The following is a 20,271-nucleotide window of genomic DNA, read 5'->3' as shown; positions in this document are numbered from 1 at the left end:
AAAGGACTGCCGTAAAAAATCAAAATGGCAGAGTATATTACAGTTCGAAAAGGTGATATCCTTTGGTTTAAAACGAAAATTACAAGATGAAAAAAAAGGAAGTAATACTTATGATGTATGCTTTGTTGTACAAAGGGCGTTTGCTAAGGAATATTTTACAAGGGGAAAAGGAAGCCGGAAAGAAAATTACCTTAACACGCAATTTGCCTTGCGTTAACAAAACCTCGCCATTTTCTCTTCACAGTTCACACGGCATTTCCATTGACTTCAACTCCTCAAAACTCTCTAAACTTTGCTCTCCAGTGAATTTTCTCTTGAGCTTCTAGTTTTCATTCTTACTAGCACACACACAAATCATCAAAATCTCAATTGGGTCATTATCCTCTTTGACTCTGCACAGCTTATCACTTTCGTAAAATCTCTCTGTTGGGTCATCATTTTCTTGGACCAATTTCAATGGCAACCCCACAATCCACACAAACCCGTTACTCTTTCCATGTTTTCTTGAGCTTCAGAGGTGAAGACACCCGAAAAAACTTCACTGATCATCTCTACACAGCTCTCATCAACGCGGGAATACGAACTTTTCGAGACGATGATGAAATCCGCAGAGGAGAAAACATAGAATCTGAACTCCAGAAGGGTATTCGAGAATCCAAGATTTCCCTAATTGTTTTATCCAAAGATTACGCTTCCTCAAGATGGTGTCTTGATGAGCTAGTCAACATTGTTGATCGGAGGAAGAAAGAGGGTCATACTGTTTTGCCTGTGTTTTACACTGTTAGCCCTGAGGATGTTGAGAACCAAACTGGGAGTTTTGCTGAAGCTTTTGTGAACCATGAAAAGAGAGGAAATGCGGAGACTGGAGAAAAAAGAAAGGTATGGATGGAGAAGATGGACAAGTGGAGAGTAGCTCTGAAAGAAGTTGCTAAATTGGAAGGAATGTGCTTAGCTAAAGAAGTTGACGGGTTAGTTTCTTTCTTTTTCTCTTTAAATTATCTAATGTTCTGGTCGCTTTTTTCTTCAGTGTTTGTAATTGACGTTTCCTCATGCTGTCTTTAGATTAGGCTTGAGGCTTGAAAGCTATGTTTATTTCAATTGTTACTGGTGAAAGAAAAAGGGTTCTGTTCTGCTTAGGGAAACTTGGCTGAAGTTTTGCTTAGGGAGTCAATAATCTACTGATTAATTTCATTTATTTAAATTGGAATTTTTTTATAGAATAAACGGTATTTGAACTTACAGTCCACGTGACTCAAACCCCCATCCTACCAGCTGGAGCTCTAGTCACCGAATCAGACCTCATATCTGTTTGAAAGTTTTGATGTAAGTTTGATTTGGGCTGCAAAAATTACAATATCTATGTATTTGACTATCATACATCTTAATGTGCTTGCAAAGTGAAACTGCCTAATGTGCCCTGCAAAATGATCTATTGGAAAGATGATTTCAGGAAAAGATACTCTGGAAATGCTAAATGGGCAAAATTTATATGGAGGAAACTTCCTCTATGAACATGAAAAGTTAACTGTGAGCTGCCGAAAGTTGAAGTGATTTAGTATGCCAAAGACCCTTAAATAGTCGTTTGAGCTCTAAGCAAATTTGAGTCAAAAGGTGTAACCAAGATGGCCTAAAGTCTAATGTGAAAGAATGAAATCAATCAAAAGACAGAAAGTTCAACGCTAAAGATGATAAAAAACTACCATAAGGTTGGATTCTACTTGTATGAAACTCATGTTTGAGTATTCCAGATGGTTAATGCTATGCATAAACCCTTAGTAACTGAACCTCATGGGGTTTCACCTAAAAGATAGTGATTCCTAGAATTCATATATACCTTTTCCTTTTCTCAGAATTCATTGCTGGCCATCCACTTCAGAGACAAACCAGGGTTGTTCCAGGGCCTCTTTTATGCTACTAAGTGTCACTCATATGGATCCCATTACAGAAGTCTCATTACTGATCTTTCTTCAATATTTACAACTTTGAACCACTGCATTTAAATGATCTTTCCCTATTAGATTTCTTTTGATTTAAAAGGACTCCCTATAGACGTCATAGTGACTTGTACTTTTTGTCCATTACTATCACCTCTAGATTTTGGTAGCAATGACATCAAACACATTCTAATGCTGAAGATTGCTGGTGAAATCTTCACTTAGATTTTGGGTCCTCTTTTCCATAGATGTGCTGCCCTGCATATTGGGGTATGGCGGTACCCAAATCGAACTCATGGTGTGCAGGGATGTATCTGTGTTTTTTTCCTTTTCTTTTACCTTCCTTCCTTCTCCTGCTTGTCAGAAGCTAGTAAGGATTCTCTCTGCCTAGTTGAAGTAAAAGACTTGGTCAACTAGGGACTCTTGGATTTAAACCTTGCTCTAAGGGAGCAATAACTACCTGCTTATGACACAATCTTCTTTCATTCTGTGAATGCTCCTGACTCGTATGTGCTTTTAACTTTACTAGTTTTTGAACACGTGCGTTGCACGTGTATCCCATACTAATCATTTTTAAAACAATATTAGAATATGTATGCCATAAATTACACACAATTTGAGGGAAAGAATATGTATGCATAGCGCATATATAAAGCATGTTCTGAATAATAAAAGATAAACTAAAGTATATAAACAACATATTTTGAATTACCATTTTATACTTGTGCTATGCATGATGTTAGCAAATTCTGTAGTATGTAATGATTGGGATTAGCAACTTGGAGATGTCATGCAAATAAGTATTTTCGGAAACATAAAAACACTACCCCCTAATTAATCTGCTTACAATGGTGTGTGAGACAATATAGTGCAATGTCAATTATCTACTTCTATCAAGTAACTTTATTAACATATATGTGAGGTATAGTTTTTTTAAAAAGGAAGATTTGTAGATATTCTAAAAGCAATTATATTAGCTATAAAATAAAAATAGAAGTGTAAGAAAAAGTAAGTTTCGTGCACATCTCATAAATATTTTCTTTGTACGTATCTTTCACATAATAGTAGTCTGGACTTTTCTCTTTCCATGGTTGCAGTAAAAAGCAGTACTACACTATATATAACCTGTAGATGCACACAAATAGTATTCTCAGTTTCGCTATTCTAATACTCTTAAATAATTTACATATGGCATCGAAATCTGATACATCCTCAATTTGTTCAAAATCATGCACCAATAGTGCCATTTACCTACATAATCTTCCAAAATTGCAGCAACGTACTACATCAAAGTCATTACGTTGAACTTGAAATTCAATGTTTACAGTTTTTACATGTTTTCCCCATCTATAGTGAATGCTACCCATGCTGCACACAAAGAGCAAACTCCTTCCGGAAAAGATGCACAAAAAAAAATGTTTATAGCCTCCATTTGTAGGGCCAAGAATACAATATACCTATTGGGATCGAGTCAAGTTTTTTTTATGTGTCTTTCGTTTTTGCTTTTGTCTTGATTACTTTCTCAATCATCTAATATTTCCTGGTCTTCCATGGAAAATAAAAAGTCAGAAAAGAGTCAAAATTATTTTGAATAAAAAGGTTAAAAAATATAATGCTCAAGCTAACATGAGAAATCACACATAAAGTCCAAGAAATAAATTTTAGCCTTCTTCTAGATGACGGCGACTGAGATGAAGACTTACAATTGCAGATATAATCTTACAGAAGCAACATTGATTTAGTCAGCAAGGTTAAGCTGCAAAATAAATTAACACACTAAATTATCCCAAAGAATATGAAAAGAAAAAGAAGAGAAAACCTCAGAATGTAAGGAAAACGAAAAATGCATATAAAATTGCATGATAAAGAATGACAACATCAATATGAGAGAGGGTTTGAGTTTTCGGTCTGGAATCATAAGCAGTGCCTTGCTATTCACCTATTCCTCATCACATTTTAAGAATTTTGAGATAGCCCAAGCATTCATTGCATATTGCTTTCCAAGAATTTATTGCTTTTGGCTGTTATAAAATGGTACATATTTCAACCTTAACCTTTCATATTTTCAATTGGAATACGAACAAAATAACACCATGAATTCACTCTACCTAGAAATACAAAGAGCACCGAAGGTCCCAAAGCATACAAATACATTAAATTGATATATTCAAGAGACATCATGGTGTTTAAGTCTGGTAGAGTAGTATTTATTTAAATGTATATTTACTTTTTTGCACAAAAATATTATAGAAGAATGAGCAATTGAAGGGTAAAAAGATCATTCAAACTTTTGATGGGCGATTTTATAATTCAACTTTATACAAATGAGTTTCCCACTTTTAATATAGTATGATGATGATCGGTCAGCAGTTCTTCAACTCGTTGTGTTCTCATTTATTTGTTAAGTTATCAGTGTCAAATGATCTGCTTTAAGAAAATGAAGGATACAAAGGAAGGAGACAAAATGCCCTGAATAGACAAATTTGAAGATACAAAAGAAAGAATACTTGTCTAGATGGGAAATGCATACCCCGATTCATAGGGTCCATATTTTCCTTAAAAAAATAAATGGCAAAGCGCCAAATATACTCCTGTACTTTCGAAAATGGTTTAAGAATACCCGTCGTTATACTATTGGGTTATATATACCCCTGCCATCATACTTTGGAACAAAAATATTCTTATTTTGGATGGAGTGCCACGTGTCAGCACCAGATTAAAATGACCCATTTCTTTTTTTACCCGATCTGTTTAAAAGAAACCCACAACTGACCCAAATTTTACCCCACTTAAAATACAACCTGACGTAAAAAAGAACCCCATTTTACCTTATCCACTCCGTTGAAACAGAAAGAAGCGAAAAATTAGAAGAGGAATTTATGAAGTTGAACCCCATTTTTTTTTTAACCCCATTTTACAGCTCTGAATTGTTATTTCCTTTGATTATCATCTGATTTAGTCATATCTCTGGAGAACTTATTCTATTGAAGTTTAATCATTTAATTCCTTCATTGTCTTTCCTTTCTTCTTTTCTGTTTTGTTTTTGTAACATCTTTTCTTAACTTTGGCTTCATAAAAGCAATATAACGTTTAAGGGCAAATTATTTGGTACTTTAATTTATTTTGAGTTCTCGGAAGTGGTTGAGGAGGGGGAAGATTATTGCAATAGACTAGTTGTCTTTGTCAACACTCAAGGTTTAATGTACTAGTCACTTGATACACGTGTAACACCCATTATATGAAAGAAATTCAACATATAAAAAATGTTATTATCGTCGCATATCAGAAGGTACAATTGCTGAAAGTAACATCATTTTGACTAACTTCAGAGTTTGGAAGGAATTGAGAGAAGACAAAGCTGATCCCTTAATTTGAAATTTGGGTCGGGTGGTGTGTTTATTTAAACGGGTTGGGAAAAAAAATAAATGAGTCATTTTAATCTGGTGCTGCCACGTGACACTCCATTCAAAATAAGGGTATTATTGTTCCAAAGTATGGCGGCAGGGGAATATATAACCCAATAGTATAACGAGGGGTATTCTTAGACCATTTTCGAAAGTACAAGAATTTATTTGGCCCTTTGCCTAAAAATAAAAATAAAAATAAAGATTACTTGTGTAAATGGTATTGAGCATTCCATGCACTAAGTGTAGACGCACTTCATATCTCAGTTTCTTTTGGAAATTTGTGTATGATACACTCCAGTAATGATGAGGCTGAACGTGTCCTTGTGTTCATCGTTTTCCTAACTGGACATGGTTCACTATAATATTTCTTGGTTCTCTATTTCCTGTGCTACTGGTCTCTTTATTCGTTGTCCATTTCCTTCTTTGTTGTGCCACAGTATTGTCAAATTTCTTCACAGCACACAAGTAAATATAGCTCATTTTTTCTCCTGTAGCACTAGGAAGCCATATATATTGATTTAGCACTAAGAAGGTGCTTTAAAGGTTCGTACATCCAGAAGCAAAAAACAAAAACCCAAAATTTTCATATTTTCGTAGTTCTCAATTTTGCCTAGGCAACAACCCCGTTATTTGATTTAACTGATGCTTAATATGACTGATTGTCCCACTAGTGTTATGCTTGCTCATAAATGTGAAGTATTAGCAAACTCTTTTTGTATGTTCTCCAATACTTGGCAAGTTGCAGCGCTTTACTGAATTTTTCGTCTCTTACATTTGCACTGTAGGCACGAGGCAAAATTCATCCAAAAAATCATCAAGGAGATACTCAAAAGATTGGATCGGACAGTACTTAGTGTACCTTCATACACAGTTGGATTAGAGTCTCGAGTGAAGGACATTAACTCATGGTTACTGGATGAATCCAGTGAAGCTGGCATTGGGGTGATCTGTGGACTTGGTGGCATAGGAAAGACTACTGTTGCTAAAGTAGCTTACAACTCTAACTATGACAGATTTGATGGCAGTTGCTTTCTTGCAAATGTCAGAGATATCTCAGAGAAACATCCAAATGGTCAGGTTTATTTGCAAAAACAAATTTTTGAAAGTATTTTGAAAGGCAGAAAGGAAAAGATATACAATGCTGATGAAGGAATTGTCAAAATGAAAGATGCTATTGGCAACAAAAAGGTTTTTGTTGTATTTGATGATGTGGATCAGCTGGATGTCTTAGATTCACTTATTGGGACAAGAGATTGGTTTTATCCGGGGAGTAAAATTCTCATAACAACAAGGTGTGAGAAATTATTGAAGGCGCATGAGAGGCACATGTTATTCAAGATTAAGGAACTTGGGGAGGATGAGTCCCTAAAGCTCTTCAGTTGGTATGCCTTTTCACAAGACCACCCTTTAGAAGAGTTCAAGGTGCTTTCAACAGAGGCAATACAGCATTGCAGTGGGCTTCCGTTAGCCCTTTATGATTTGGGCTCTTTTCTTTCAGGGAGAGATATGGAAATATGGAGAAGTAAATTACAGAAATTGGAAGCAATCCCTCATAGTAAAGTTCAAAAGAATCTTGAGATAAGCTATAAGTCTCTAGATGATCATGACCAGAGGTTGTTCCTCCTTATTGCTTCTTTTTTTGTTGGGAAGGACAAAGATGATGTTATCAAGATATTGGAGAACTGTGATTTTCACCCTACAGTTGGAATTCAGAACCTCATTGACAGATCCCTCATCAGCATTGATGATGAAAATAAGGTGATGATGCCTCAACTTATTCAGGACATGGGGAAAGAAATTATTCGTCGAGAATCACCGGATGATCCTGAGAGATTGTGTAAATTGTTGAACCAATGGGGTCTATCAAATTACCTGACAGAGAACAATGTAAGCATCTTCTATTTTCTATTTATCTTGTCTTAGTAGATTCTGAAAGCGTTCTTGTTTCTCACACACTTTCCTGGAACAGGAAACTGATGCAAATGGAGGAGACCTCCGTAGTGCACATCCGTCGGAAGATGGTCTTGTCCCAACACTTGGTCCTAATGTTGCAAAAAGACCATATTATCAAGATTTTCCAGAAATAGCTATTCTGCCATACCTAGGCAATTCGTTGAAAAGGCGCTTTGTAGGACTTCTTTCGACATTCCCCATATCTGGTGGCCTCAAAAGATTCTTCCCATGATGACAGAAGTACCTGTGAAGATGCCTCCTCTCCCTTTGAAAAACCAACACTAATGCATCACTTAATCATGTCGAGCTAGAAATACACGAGTGTTGTGAGTGTCAGGTTTCAATCAGAATCATTACCTGATAATATCTGAGCATTACATACTCTGTTAGTTGCACAATTTTTGTAAGTTATAGAGGTACATCCAGTACTGTTATTTTTTATCAGCTTTGGGTGGGCTATGGTGTAAATGTATGTTTCATTAACTCATTGTACAGTCATAAGGTCGTTTTAGCTAGCTGCATAGTTTGCTTTAGCAAACAGTTCACTGTAAGGAGCCAAAAATGTAACCTATAACCAATTCATTTTTAGTCTCCAAATGTCTTGAGTTTTTCCTCTTTGATATATCTAATTGAATTACAGGGTTCAAATAAGAAATATCATAGTTTTGACGCGCGTATATAGATGAGTTGCCTTTTTATTTACTCTCAAGGGTAATTTTTCATATTTATAGCAAATAAGCTTCTGGTGATGGTGCTTTTGAGCTTCAAAACCATATCCAACTTTTACATGACTTGATTCATAGTGAATATATAGTGTGTTTGGTTATTTACTCTGCATCAAACAATTAGGAGGTATAAAAGCTGGATCTTTACCTTTTAGTGGGAAATAATGATGGGCTAAAACTTAATGCTTTAAGGAGGATTTCGACTTGTTATTTCAAACGTCTTGTAGCACCACAAAATGGGATTTCAAGAATTTCTCTTCACATGGAGTCGGAATAATAATATGCCAATATTGACAAAGAAATACAAGTATCAGAATCGGATTCACTAATAATTGTCCTTTTGACTGTTAAGTCTAAAAATCCAAAAATATTTATCAAAAACATCTGCTAGTTCAATAATTTGGACGAAGAGGGGGCGATACAACATCAATATCTGGTCGAAGAATCATCTTGACAAGTTTTACGCTCGCGGCTAGTCTACCGCAATCCTCTTCCTTTATTCGGGCTTGGGACCGACAATGTGAGTAAGCCCACAACAAAGAGGGGTGATAATTTATAAAAGGTTCTAGTACAATAAAAAATATAGGGTAAACATTTTATTGCATTGTAAACTCTGGGTTGATACGAAGAATAGTGCAACATTTTTATATTCTTGCGTAATAATAAAAACAACAACAACAAAATACGAATACGATGGTAGGTGATACCAACTAGTTGGATCATATATAACTTATGCCCGGTGTTTCTACAAGCTTTTTTAATCTTTAAATGTCAATATAAAGATAAGTATGGGATTAAGAAAATCTCCAATATTAGTGGACCCTTAATCTGCCTTAACAAACAAATATGTTGTGTGTTGGAACGAAATTAAATATAGTGAATACTCATTGAGGATTCGTATAACTGATTCCAACAGTTTCTAGATTGAAAGAATATGTTAAATAACTTATAATTGGAAGTGTGTTAGGTTTTGAAAATGTTACAAGTTCTATGAATTTTATGATAAATAGAACTTTCTAAATGACAGTTTCTCATGATGTTCCCAATGTGGACCGGAAACATGTTTCTCTAAGTCTTAATCCTAAACAAATAAGATATATTTTGCCAATTTAAGTATTCTAGAATATGGTTCATATAAGCTGAAATGTAAACGCAGTTCTATTTTCATATTGTTTTAACACTTTTTTTTTCGTAAGGTTGACACTGAAAGGTTGCACGTAGTAGTTGGGGACTCTCACTCTAGAACCTCTGTCCTATTATAGAGATGTGCTAAAGTAGCATTTTTCTTACCTTAGTTTTTCCAAATCTAAAAAAGGACAGCTCGGTGCGCTAAGCTTCTGCTATGCGGGGAGTCCGGGGAAGGGCCGGATCATAAGAGTCTATCGTACACAGCCTTACCCTGCATTTCTACAAGAGGCTGTTTCCATGACTCGAATCCGTGACCTCCTGGTCACATGATAACAACTTTACCAGCAACTTTCCAAATCTATTTGCAATAAATAATAGATAAATTGTGTAGTAATAACTACATATATGTATTGCCAATTTGTTGTCAATAATCAGTGGCGGATCCAGAATTCGGAGGTTGCGGGTGTCACTACTTTATGCATACAGTATATTCAAGGGCAGATATATATGACACCAAGCAGTGTTACGGGAAACCGCTTCGCCGAAATATTTTATTAGATATGTATATATAAATAATAATAAAAAAATTTGGATATGAATAAAAAATTTAACGTTGTTTGTTGTTATAGTAATTATTTATTTGTTCGCGTCTTCAAATATTGACACCACTTATTAAAAATTTATGTGTATGCCCCTAAATAATACTTACAACTAGCTACAAAGACCGAACAAAAATGATTTAGGATTATCCGGAATATGTCTTTTTTGACAAATCAAATAAGTTCGATTTAGGTTCAGTATTTGTATACTTAATTTTAAAAAAAAAATCATGAAAGAGGGCCTTAAATTAGAAAATTTACTTAAAGACTAGCTTAATACTACATATTCTTTGTTTCACTAGAATAATTTACCTTTATCATTCCTGGATTAATTTTTTCATGTTAATTGTCTAGTTACCTTCAACATTCATCGTATTATAGTCAACTCAAAATAACTGTCAATCAAGTTATTCAGTGTTTTTTCTTAAGCCAATAGGAAATACGATACAAATTATACTCCAATATATAAAATAATATCTATATATATACTATATAATTGCGGGAATAGAAAAGGTGACTTTGTACATCTCTTATGCCAAAGATCCTATTTATCTTTCTCCTTTTTTTTTTTTTGCCTTTTTCCCTTCATTCTTTTTATTTATTTTGTTTTATAACTGAAAATTGAAAAGACACGGTTCCAAATCTCAAATTCAGTTTTCAATTGTACATTAAATGACACAACTAATAAGAGTTAAACAACCATTATTTTGGTAAAGAATTAAAGAATCTTTAGAGCAAAGGGTAAAGAATCGTATAATCTAACCAATAATCTCTCTTTCAACTATTAAAACAATTGCGACTATAAAGCATTTGGCAACATGCAGTCTTCCTCTTCATATCACATTCTCTTCATAATTAATTGCTTTATATGTATTATTGATAATTACTAATGGATAGTGCAAAATATGAACTGGTTGTACATGAGTGTGTCTCATTGGGAGAAAAAAGAACATTACTGTCTATAAGGGAGAGGCAAATACCTCACATTATCATCTTCTAAAAGGAGCATTTAATCGTGTCATCCCCAAATTAAGGTTTCTTCCTTCAGTAGGTAAATATGGTGGGTTCTAATTGTTTAAGGATATGACGTTTGTCTTTTCCTTTATTGAATAATGTGAGCAACTAATTTTTTATCATACTTGAATTTTTGCCAATTCCCTCGCGTTATATAGCACATACCTTATCACCAACATAATTATTCCCAAACAACCACATTCCTACTCTCTCTTACTAAATGAACTCATCACAAAAAAAGTCAAAAAACAACACGGAAATGAATGATTTGGTTTTGAAAAAGAAGGAAAATAAAGAAAAGTAAAAAGGGGAGGAGAAAGGAGGGGGGACAACATGAGGGGGGGGGGGGGGGGGGGGTAAAGGAAAGGGGAAAGAATTTTGAAAAGTGAAAAAAGGCAATAGGAGAAGGAGAAAATGGAGCAACTAGAAAATGTTTGTTGGACCGTAGCTTCGCAAATTTTTCGGACTTTCCTATTTTTTATTCTCTATATCAATAAGCCAAACCACCTTAAAGGAAGGGGGGCTCCATCACACATTGGTTTGGTTGGACAGTTTTTACACCCTAAAAATATAATTTTAAGAGTGAAAAATCAGCAACTAAAACACCCTTTAGCAAGCTGAAATGGTGAGCTTTGTGAGTAAATTTTAGAGTGCAAACTTTTAGAAAAGTACAAGTCTTCTTTAGAGTTGGTTCTGAGTTTCTTCTCTAAGGTTTTCGGGCTGTTTTAAACACGAAACTGCTGCTGTTTTCTGCTGTGTTTGCTGTTTTTTTTTTGTTGCGGAACTCCATTTTTTCATTGCTGTATTTATTTTCTGCAATCCAGGTATTTTTCAAATTTTGCAATGCAGATTTTTATATCCAATGGAGGAGAATATGGGTCTTTTTTCAGAGGCGGACCCAGGATTTTTATGCGATGGGGGCACATTATTCTGCTCAACCAGTGCCTCCTAAAGGCTTGTAGTGTTCAGGGTGCCAACTGCTTTAAATTAACCATTTTCAAGGTATATACGTATATATACAGAGAATTTCGGCCGAAGTTTACGGGGTCCGGTGACCCCTCACCCATACACATGGGTCCGCCTCTGTCTTTTTCAGCTCATAGGATATGCTCAATATGCTTTACTGGAATGAATGAATATTTAGCGTGTTACTTCTGTTTAAAAAATGTACATCTATAATATTTGGTTAATCTTCCATTTTTCTTCACGTATGTAACTCAAACAAAAGTATGTGAAGCGTATCTAGTTATGTTATAAAAAAAAGAATCATTATATGCTAATACTAAAATCAATAAAAAAGGACAGATTAGCAAATAAAAAGGAAGAATGGCAGTACAACGAAGGGAAAAAAGGAAGAACAGATGGGCCCTAGAGCTAAATAAACTAAGAATAAAGAAATCTTAATACGTAGAATAATAATGAAGACGCTACAGTAGGATTCAAACTCGCATCCAAAACGCCACTAAAGCCTCTAACGTGGGCGCTGAACCAGTGACTTTAACAATATAATCGTTTTCTCAGAGCTATCTTACACACACAGTAAAACTTTTACGGAAGCGAGTGGGTGGCGTGGCAACCCTACCTTATATCCCTGGCTTGTCATTTACTAGGTTAGTTAATGATATGTAGACCTTAGGTTATGTAAATTTTAGAATATATATCTATTCCTTTTTGATTTTGACATGTAAAAACAATGCATGTACCTTCTTAGACGGCCTGCATATCCGAAGTCACCTATTTATCTCTTCTATGCTTCTAAACAATTGCTTCTCAAAAAAACAATCTTTTATCAGTGACTGATCAAAACAAAACAAAGAAATGACTCAGTTTGCTTATCATGCATTTCTGAGTTTGGCAACCAAAATAGGCATGTCCTTTGGAGATCATCTTCTTTCAGCTTTATCAAATGCTGGTATTCGCGCATTCAGAGTTGATGAACTTGAGATAGATGAAAAGGGATGCAAAGAACTGCAGAAAACAATTCAAGAATCAAGAATTCTCATTGTTGTCTTCACTAAAGAGTATACCTCTTCAGAGAGGTGCCTTGATGAACTTGTGTTTATACTTGAGAGTAAGAGAACTTTTGGACGTTTCGTTCTGCCTGTGTTTTATGATGTGGATCCCTCAGAAGTCAGGAAACAAAAAGGGAGTTTTGAACAAGATTTTTTAATGTATGAAGAGAGATTTAAATCCGGGGCCGAAGGAAGGAGACTGGAATGGTTGCAGAAGGTGAAGGAATGGAAGGCTGCTCTAACAGAAGTTGCTGATTTGGGAGGAATGGTCTTACAGAATCAATCTGATGGGTAAACTTTTACTAGCTTTATGTTTATGTTGGTAGTTTTGTATTAGTGGATTTCAAATTGTTTCGCTGCAGTTATCCTCGCTTTTAGACAGTTGCATATCCAATATAAAGCCTGTTATCCTCGCTGGTGCATGGATACCTATAATCTTACTTCCCTCTATTCTAGTCTTCAATAGCTGATGAAAACTAGAGGAATTTCTGAATTATCAAATATTACTGGTTACTAATTTTGGCAGAGTATATACGTGCTTTGTTTCTGACTTTGGATGGTATTGGATACAATCCAATTTTCAGGTGTGAGTCAAAGTTTATTGAAGAGATTGTGAAGGTGGTTGCAAGAAAACTAAATCGCACAGTTTTAAGTGTTGCTCTCCATCCAGTTGGAATAGATTCTCGAGTTAGAGACATCAATCTCTGGTTGCAAGATGGATCGACTAGTGTTGATATTATGGCTATATATGGGATGGGAGGTATAGGTAAAACTACACTAGCCAAGACTGCTTACAATCTGAACTTTGACAAATTTGATGGCAGCAGCTTTCTTGCTGATGTAAATAAAACTTCAGAAAGACATGATGGTCTTGTAAGTCTACAAAGACAACTTCTTTCAAATGTTCTAGGGAAGAAGGTTGAAAAGATATACAACGTCGATGAAGGAGTCAGCAAGATTCAAGAAGCCATCCGTTGCAGAAGAATTCTTCTTGTTCTCGATGATGTGGACGATAGAGATCAGTTAAATGTTGTACTTGGGATGAGAGGATGGTATTATCCGGGTAGTAAAATTATCATAACAACCAGAAATCAGCACCTATTTGATGCTAGTGAAGTCTGCAGATGTAAGATGTATAAGGTCACACCATTGAATGCTCAAGAATCAATTCGACTCTTCAGTTGGCACGCTTTTGGAAAAGAACAACCTTCAGAAGATCACAAGGACCTTTCAGAAAATGTGATACTTCATTGTAAAGGGATTCCTTTGGCTCTCAAAGTTTTAGGTTCTTCTCTTTGTGACAGAAGTATAGAGGTGTGGGAAAGTGCATTGAGGAAATTAAAGGCAATCCCTGACAATAAGATCCTGGAAAAACTCAGAGTTAGCTATGATTTGCTGCCAGATGATGATGTACAGAATCTATTCCTCGATATTGTCTGTTTCTTTGTTGGAAAGGATAAAGACTATGCAGTTACTATACTTGATGGATGCGGCTTTTTCTCAGTAGTAGGACTTGAGATTCTTTCAGATAGATGTTTGATTGAAATGGACAATGATAAGCTGAAAGTGCATTCATTGATTCAAGATATGGGAAAAGAAATTATTCGTCTAGAATCCCCTTGGGAGCCTTGGAAGAGAAGCAGAGTTTGGCGATACAGAGATTCCTTCAATATCTTGAATGAAAAAACTGTAACACTCTTTTAATCTTTGATATTGTGTATGCATTATAATAGGCAATAATGAATAAACAATTGTTGTTTTTCTATCAGGGAACTGAAAAAATTGAATGCTTAGTTCTTGACAAGGAAATGTCCACAAAATTGTCCAAACTACTCAAATCTGTCAGATCATATTTCTTCAACGAAGATATTGGTCTGGTTGGTCATGGCAATTCAAAGAAACGCCGTAAGCATTTGGAGCATTTTGGTGATGCCGATACAGAGGGTTCAAACAATATAGAATTTGAAGCTGATGCATTTTCAAGAATGCAGAGGCTGAGGATTCTCCAGCTTAGTTATGTAAGATTCACTGAATTCTATAGTTTGTTTCCGAAAAGTCTGAGATTACTGTGTTGGTCTGGATTTCATATGAAGACCATTCCTGAAGATCTCCCTCTAGAGAGTCTGGTTGCCCTTGAAATGAAAAAAAGTTGTTTGGAAAAAACCTGGGATGGAACTAAGGTATGTTATAGATGTGTTTCCTTTTCATCTACTGCAGGAAAATGTCTTTTGAATTAGACTTAACTTTTACCTCCTACTTCCATGTTGCAGATTCTCAGATCATTGAAGATCCTTAACTTTAGTCATTCCCATTTCCTAAAAAGAACTCCTGATTTTTGCGGACTTCCCAATCTAAAAACTTTGATATTGAAAGACTGCATTAAGTTGGTCAAGATTCATGAATCAATTGGAGTCCTCGACCGACTGGTCTATCTGAACTTAAGAGACTGCAAGAATCTAAGGAAGCTACCTGGAAGCTTTTGTAAGCTCAAATCCTTAGAAAAACTTATTATCTCTGGATGTTCTAGACTAGTTACATCAGCAATAGAGCTAGGCAAGCTAGAATCTTTGAAAACTCTACAGGCTAATGGCATGAATTTTGGTCAGCTAGCGCCAGTTGGTGGTAATGAGAAATCATGGAGGTCCCTCTGGCAAACTTGGTCATCAAACCTAAGAAGATCCCCAGACTCTAACCAGTTTTCCTTCTCTTCTTTATCAAGTTCGCTCGTCAGCTTAAGTCTTGCTAAATGCAACTTAACAGACGATGCTCTATCGTTTGGCCTCTGTAACCTTCCCTCACTATGCTTCTTGAATCTAAGCGAAAATCTGATTTATAACCTGCCTCAGAATATAAAGAACCTTTGTTTGCTCCAAGACCTTTGGTTAGATGGATGCCCGAGCCTCCAATCTCTGCCAGAGCTTCCGCCGAGCCTTGTTAAGCTGAAGGCAGTTAGATGTTCATCACTGGAAACAGTTACAAATCTACCCAACCTAATGTCAGCTCTCTTTTTAGATGTATTGGAAAGTGAGAATTTAAGTGAGATTTCAGGACTTTTCAAGCTAAATCCCATTGATCATTTTGAAGTGGAAATATTGAATACTCTAAGACTTCTCAAGCTGGATAACAGACAAGATACAGTGGTGGAAATATTTAGTAGGTTCACTTGCACAAAAAGCACATATTCAGTACAGCAGGTAAGTTTGTTTCTCACTGTAAACTTTCTCCTCAACCTGTAGAGCTGATTCAATGTAAAGTATTTTTTCTTTCTTTTTTGGCATCAGGGACTCCATGAATTTGGCATCTTCAGTACTTATTTTCCAGGAAATGAGGTTCCAAGCTGGTTCAGCAACAAGAGTGAACAGAGGTTGTTGACCCTGAATGTCGATTCACTTCCTAATATCAAGATAACAGGACTGCACATTTGCGTTGTCTATGCACGTTCTAGTCCTCGTAAATTTCGCTATTTTAGGGACGGGCATACATTTTACATCAAGGTCCAAAACATTACAAAAGGTCTTAAGTGGATTTATGCCCCATCGTTCATTGGCATTCCAGGAGAGAACAACAGGTTGACATTTTTATGCCACTGGGAGTTTGGGAAATATTTACAAACTGGTGATCAGATTAATGTTTCATTGCCTTGTTGGGGTAACACTTTTAAGATGAAAGAGCTTGGAGCTACACTTGCATATGATAAGCAAGAATTGGACCAGTCCTCAGCATCTACTAGTGACGCAAGAGAGCTTGCAATACGACATAATCCAATTAGTGATTATCAATCCGAAGAATGTGTCATGGAAGTCTTTATGCCTTCATATCAGATGGCGGCTCATCATTACTACCTTTCTCACCCTAATTACTTTGTGCTCCGCGACAATTCAGATTTAGCTGTGAGGTCAATTTTGAATGAGAAATTGTTTGAGGATTCTTATGTGGAGACTGCATGTTCAGGTCTGTGCTTCAAATCTTGTATGTCAAAAACTATACTCATTTATGTACTATTGGATGATCATGTTCAATGTATGGAGCAGGAGCAGAGGAAGAAGCTGACGATGATAGCATCTTTGATTACGATGAGGATGAAGATGAAGAGGCTGCAATAGCAGAGTTAGAGGAGTTGCTGCTAAGATCTTGGTGAGAGAAATGAATCAATATGCTGAAGCAGTGTAACACATTGGCTGACCAACTCAAAAATAATGAATTTGTTATACTTGAGGTGAAAGATTATACGTAATTCATTAGTTGTGTATCAGGTAGTGACAAATCATTACTATTTTTCTCACCCAGAAATATAATTTTTCTGCTTGAAGGGCGAAAGGGAAGAGGAGCTGCAAGCAGAGGTGGATCTAGGATTTAAACTCTATGGGTTCAAGTTCTTACTATTGAACCTATTATATTCTTAAAGTTATGGGTTCAAACCCACTATGTATTACAATTTTAATGAATTTTTACACTAAATTCATACTCCGCGTCAAAGGTACCGGGTTCAGATGAACCGGTACTATAACACTACATACGCCTATGGATGCAAGGTCGACGTTAATGTGGAGACTACTGGTTCAAGCTAGCATAACAAGTTAGTAATAATAAGTTTAAGGTGTCATAACCTTAACCACAATAATTAACATTTGTTTGTTCATAATCACAATGGAAAAGGAAAAAAAACACAAAAATTAAGTTTGGAAGGAAAACAAGAATGTTAGAAAACCTTGAGAACTAAACTATTGAGAAAAGAATATAGTTGACCCAAACAGCATCAGGCATGTAACAGACGGACTGTATTGTTTTTACATTCCCGGTGTTAATATCAATGCTGCAGAGATCATATTTCTTCAAACCCTGTGAATGAGAAAAGAACAATGCAGATTTATCAACAAGTAAACAAATAACTTCTGTTAACGATGTCATGAGCCTGAAGATTCGTCTACTCCATTTTATCTGCTGTTTTTTTTGTAATCGTCTAACACCAAAACATGAAGCTCGTCATTAACCACTTCAGCGATTGAGAGCTGGCTATTCCAATCCAAGAGTTGAATCCTGCTCAACCCATCTGAGATGAAGGTTCCAGCAGAAAGAGTAGTATGACCAATGTAGCTCTCATTCACCATATCCAAAATATCAACATGTATATCAAGATTATTTTCAGCGGTCCAAATACAATAAGCAACTCCCCTTCTAAAGAAAAGAACAAGTCCTTCTCGCACTGCAGATTTGGGAAAAGAATCCAGATTAGTTCTCTTTCTCTCCCCGTATCGTCCACTATTGAACAACTCAGGTACTTGAAGTTCTCGCCATGAATAAGTAGTAGTGGTAGCAATATTATCAATAGGTCCAATATGAAGAACTTCATAGCCAAGAACTTGATTTTCATCTTCATGAACAGAAACCAACTCAACAGCTCGGGTAGATGGAATGAACTCGACGGCAGAGCACAAACTAAGATTTTGTGGGCCGAGAAATTCAAGATATTGGAGTAACGGAGGGAAACTTACGCGACATCTATAATGAGAAACAGAAGATGAAGTTTGTAACAGCCATAAGCCATCACTGCTCTCAGCACTCTTAAGAAAGTTGCCTTCAGCAATCCGCATGATGTGAGTGTGTATGTCGGTTTTCTCCTCTTCCGAAATCAGACGCAAACGCAAATTTCGCCAGTAAAGGAACCTGAATTGAATGTCCAGAAATAAGGTGTTCCAAAGCCTGCATACACATTTGAATCTCACCAAAGACTTCATTGGCAAGAAGCTCAATATATGAAATACCAATTCAATGGGAAGACATGGCGAGTTGCTTGCCATTGGCCGATCGATCGGATACCCCCAAGTAGCAAGAAGGTAACATATATTAACAAGGACACTGAATCCATAAAGCGATAGGTAAGAATGTTCTACAAATCCGACACCAATAAGGTTGCTGTTTAGAGATTATTTGCGGCTGTCTTGCTTTTTTTAGTCATTTTAAAAAAAAAAAACAAATTTGGCCCGAAAAAGACTATCCAAAAAAATTAATGAATTGAAAAAGGAAAAATTACATTTTAATGTATAAATAGAATTGTATTTAAGGTGAATGTCTATATTTAGAGAGATTTTAGAGCTTGTTACTTGGTGGCTAAATCACTCTTTCCCTATAAATAGAGGTGTTCTATTCCATTTAAATTAACCCCAAATCAATAAGAATTCTCTCTTCTCCGTACTTTTCTCTATAATACTCTTCTTCTTCTTTTATTGTTTCATAACACTGTATAGGTCCAAATTTGGTAACCACGGTAACGGATAAGCAAGACAAAGGACGGGGTCGACCACGATACAACGTTTGAAGGTCGTCCTCATAAAGGCTGACGCCAGAAGCGAGCAGCTGAGATAGGATAGTAACGGTAACTTAGGTTCAGAGGTGTGCATAAAGAATATTCCTTTGGATAATCTTTATGCTGTACCTTTTAGGGGTTTTGGGGAATGTCTCTTATAAATAGGAAAAGATAGGGGACAAAGAAGGGATCTGCCTTTTTCTGAACTGAGAACATATTGCAAAAGTTAAAAGGAGAATATACGAAAAAGTTGTCTGATTCATTTATTCAAGCACATGTTGCTCAACCTTTATCCATAAATCTCAAGATCCCATATATACATTTTAACCTCTTGCTTTTCCACGCCGCCATCAGAGAAAAGGAACATCCCAATCATATAATCATTGGGTGATACTTCATTTCCCGTTATAATCCTTGTCATTACTAACATTTATTATACATTTATGTTAATGTTACAACCCATATTTTTGTATGTGAAAGTACGTCGTAAGTCCGTTGATGTAAGCTCGAAAATGAGATCCTCTTGGAAAGTATATAAAGTAATTTAATGGTGTTACATCCCATTTTTTTTCAAGCCTTTGAGAGTTAATATTCAAGGATAAATGTTTATAAGGGTACATGTTGTTACACCCCGTACTTAAGATGTTACTATCATTATAGGATTATCTAATGTAAACTCAAAAAGGATGAAATCCTTCTACAAGGACAAGAAAGGTTTGCCGAAGTGTTACGCAAGTTAAGATGAATATGAGACTTGTTAATCATGATTTAAATGAGTTTAAAGACATGATATGACTATATATAATGTTTGAATATGAAGTATAAAGTTTGAGAAAAATCGGATTTAAGTTGCGGAAAAACCGACTAAGGATTTGCCTTGTAATGAAGTTTTTTTAGTAATATATTTCGTGTGCTATATGAGATCTTTTTGGGACATATTACATACCAAATTGAAGGTCTTGGAATGTAGTTTCTAACGCTCTTAACTGTTTGTTTATACGATATCCGGATAAAAAGATATAAGCGTTTGGAAAAAGGCCAATGAGAGAGTGGCACGTGGCACCTTTTTGACTTTTAGAAAAGGGGATGTTTATCTCTCTGTCTCGTCTCTTACTTTGGTTTTCCAGAGAGCTCGACCATATAACACCCCTAAACTCATCCTCAAGTCCTCCATAAGGATTTTCAACGATACTAT

The 20,271-nt window shown here is 35.8% G+C and overlaps 2 protein-coding genes across 3 annotated transcripts; both read left to right on the top strand.

The window, feature by feature from the left end:
- The first annotated feature begins 159 nt into the window (after positions 1–159).
- Positions 160–7,891, top strand: LOC107768613 (disease resistance protein RUN1-like). The gene is made up of 3 exons (XM_016587734.2): positions 160–968; positions 6,127–7,228; positions 7,311–7,891. Exons 1-3 carry the CDS (start codon positions 457–459, stop codon positions 7,524–7,526), a joined length of 1,830 nt encoding a protein of 609 aa, XP_016443220.2. The 5' UTR covers positions 160–456; the 3' UTR covers positions 7,527–7,891.
- Positions 7,892–12,085: 4,194 nt separating this feature from the next.
- LOC107768612 (TMV resistance protein N-like) lies at positions 12,086–17,227 on the top strand. 2 transcript variants are annotated; one of them, XM_016587733.2, is made up of 7 exons: positions 12,086–13,063; positions 13,357–14,461; positions 14,542–14,952; positions 15,043–15,966; positions 16,054–16,723; positions 16,810–16,988; positions 17,083–17,227. In XM_016587733.2, the coding sequence occupies exons 1-6, from the start codon at positions 12,579–12,581 to the stop codon at positions 16,908–16,910; spliced, it is 3,696 nt and encodes a 1,231-aa protein (XP_016443219.2). In that variant the 5' UTR covers positions 12,086–12,578; the 3' UTR covers positions 16,911–16,988; positions 17,083–17,227. The 2 variants fall into 2 exon arrangements, with proteins under 2 accessions (XP_016443219.2, XP_016443218.2); XM_016587732.2 differs by having other exon boundaries at positions 16,804–16,988.
- The last annotated feature ends 3,044 nt before the right edge of the window (positions 17,228–20,271 follow it).

This window comes from Nicotiana tabacum, chromosome 7, assembly GCF_000715075.1.
Source record: "Nicotiana tabacum cultivar K326 chromosome 7, ASM71507v2, whole genome shotgun sequence".
Taxonomy (NCBI): Eukaryota; Viridiplantae; Streptophyta; class Magnoliopsida; order Solanales; family Solanaceae; genus Nicotiana; species Nicotiana tabacum.
Note: the sequence above shows the minus strand (reverse complement) of the source record. Positions and strands in the feature narration are given on the sequence as shown.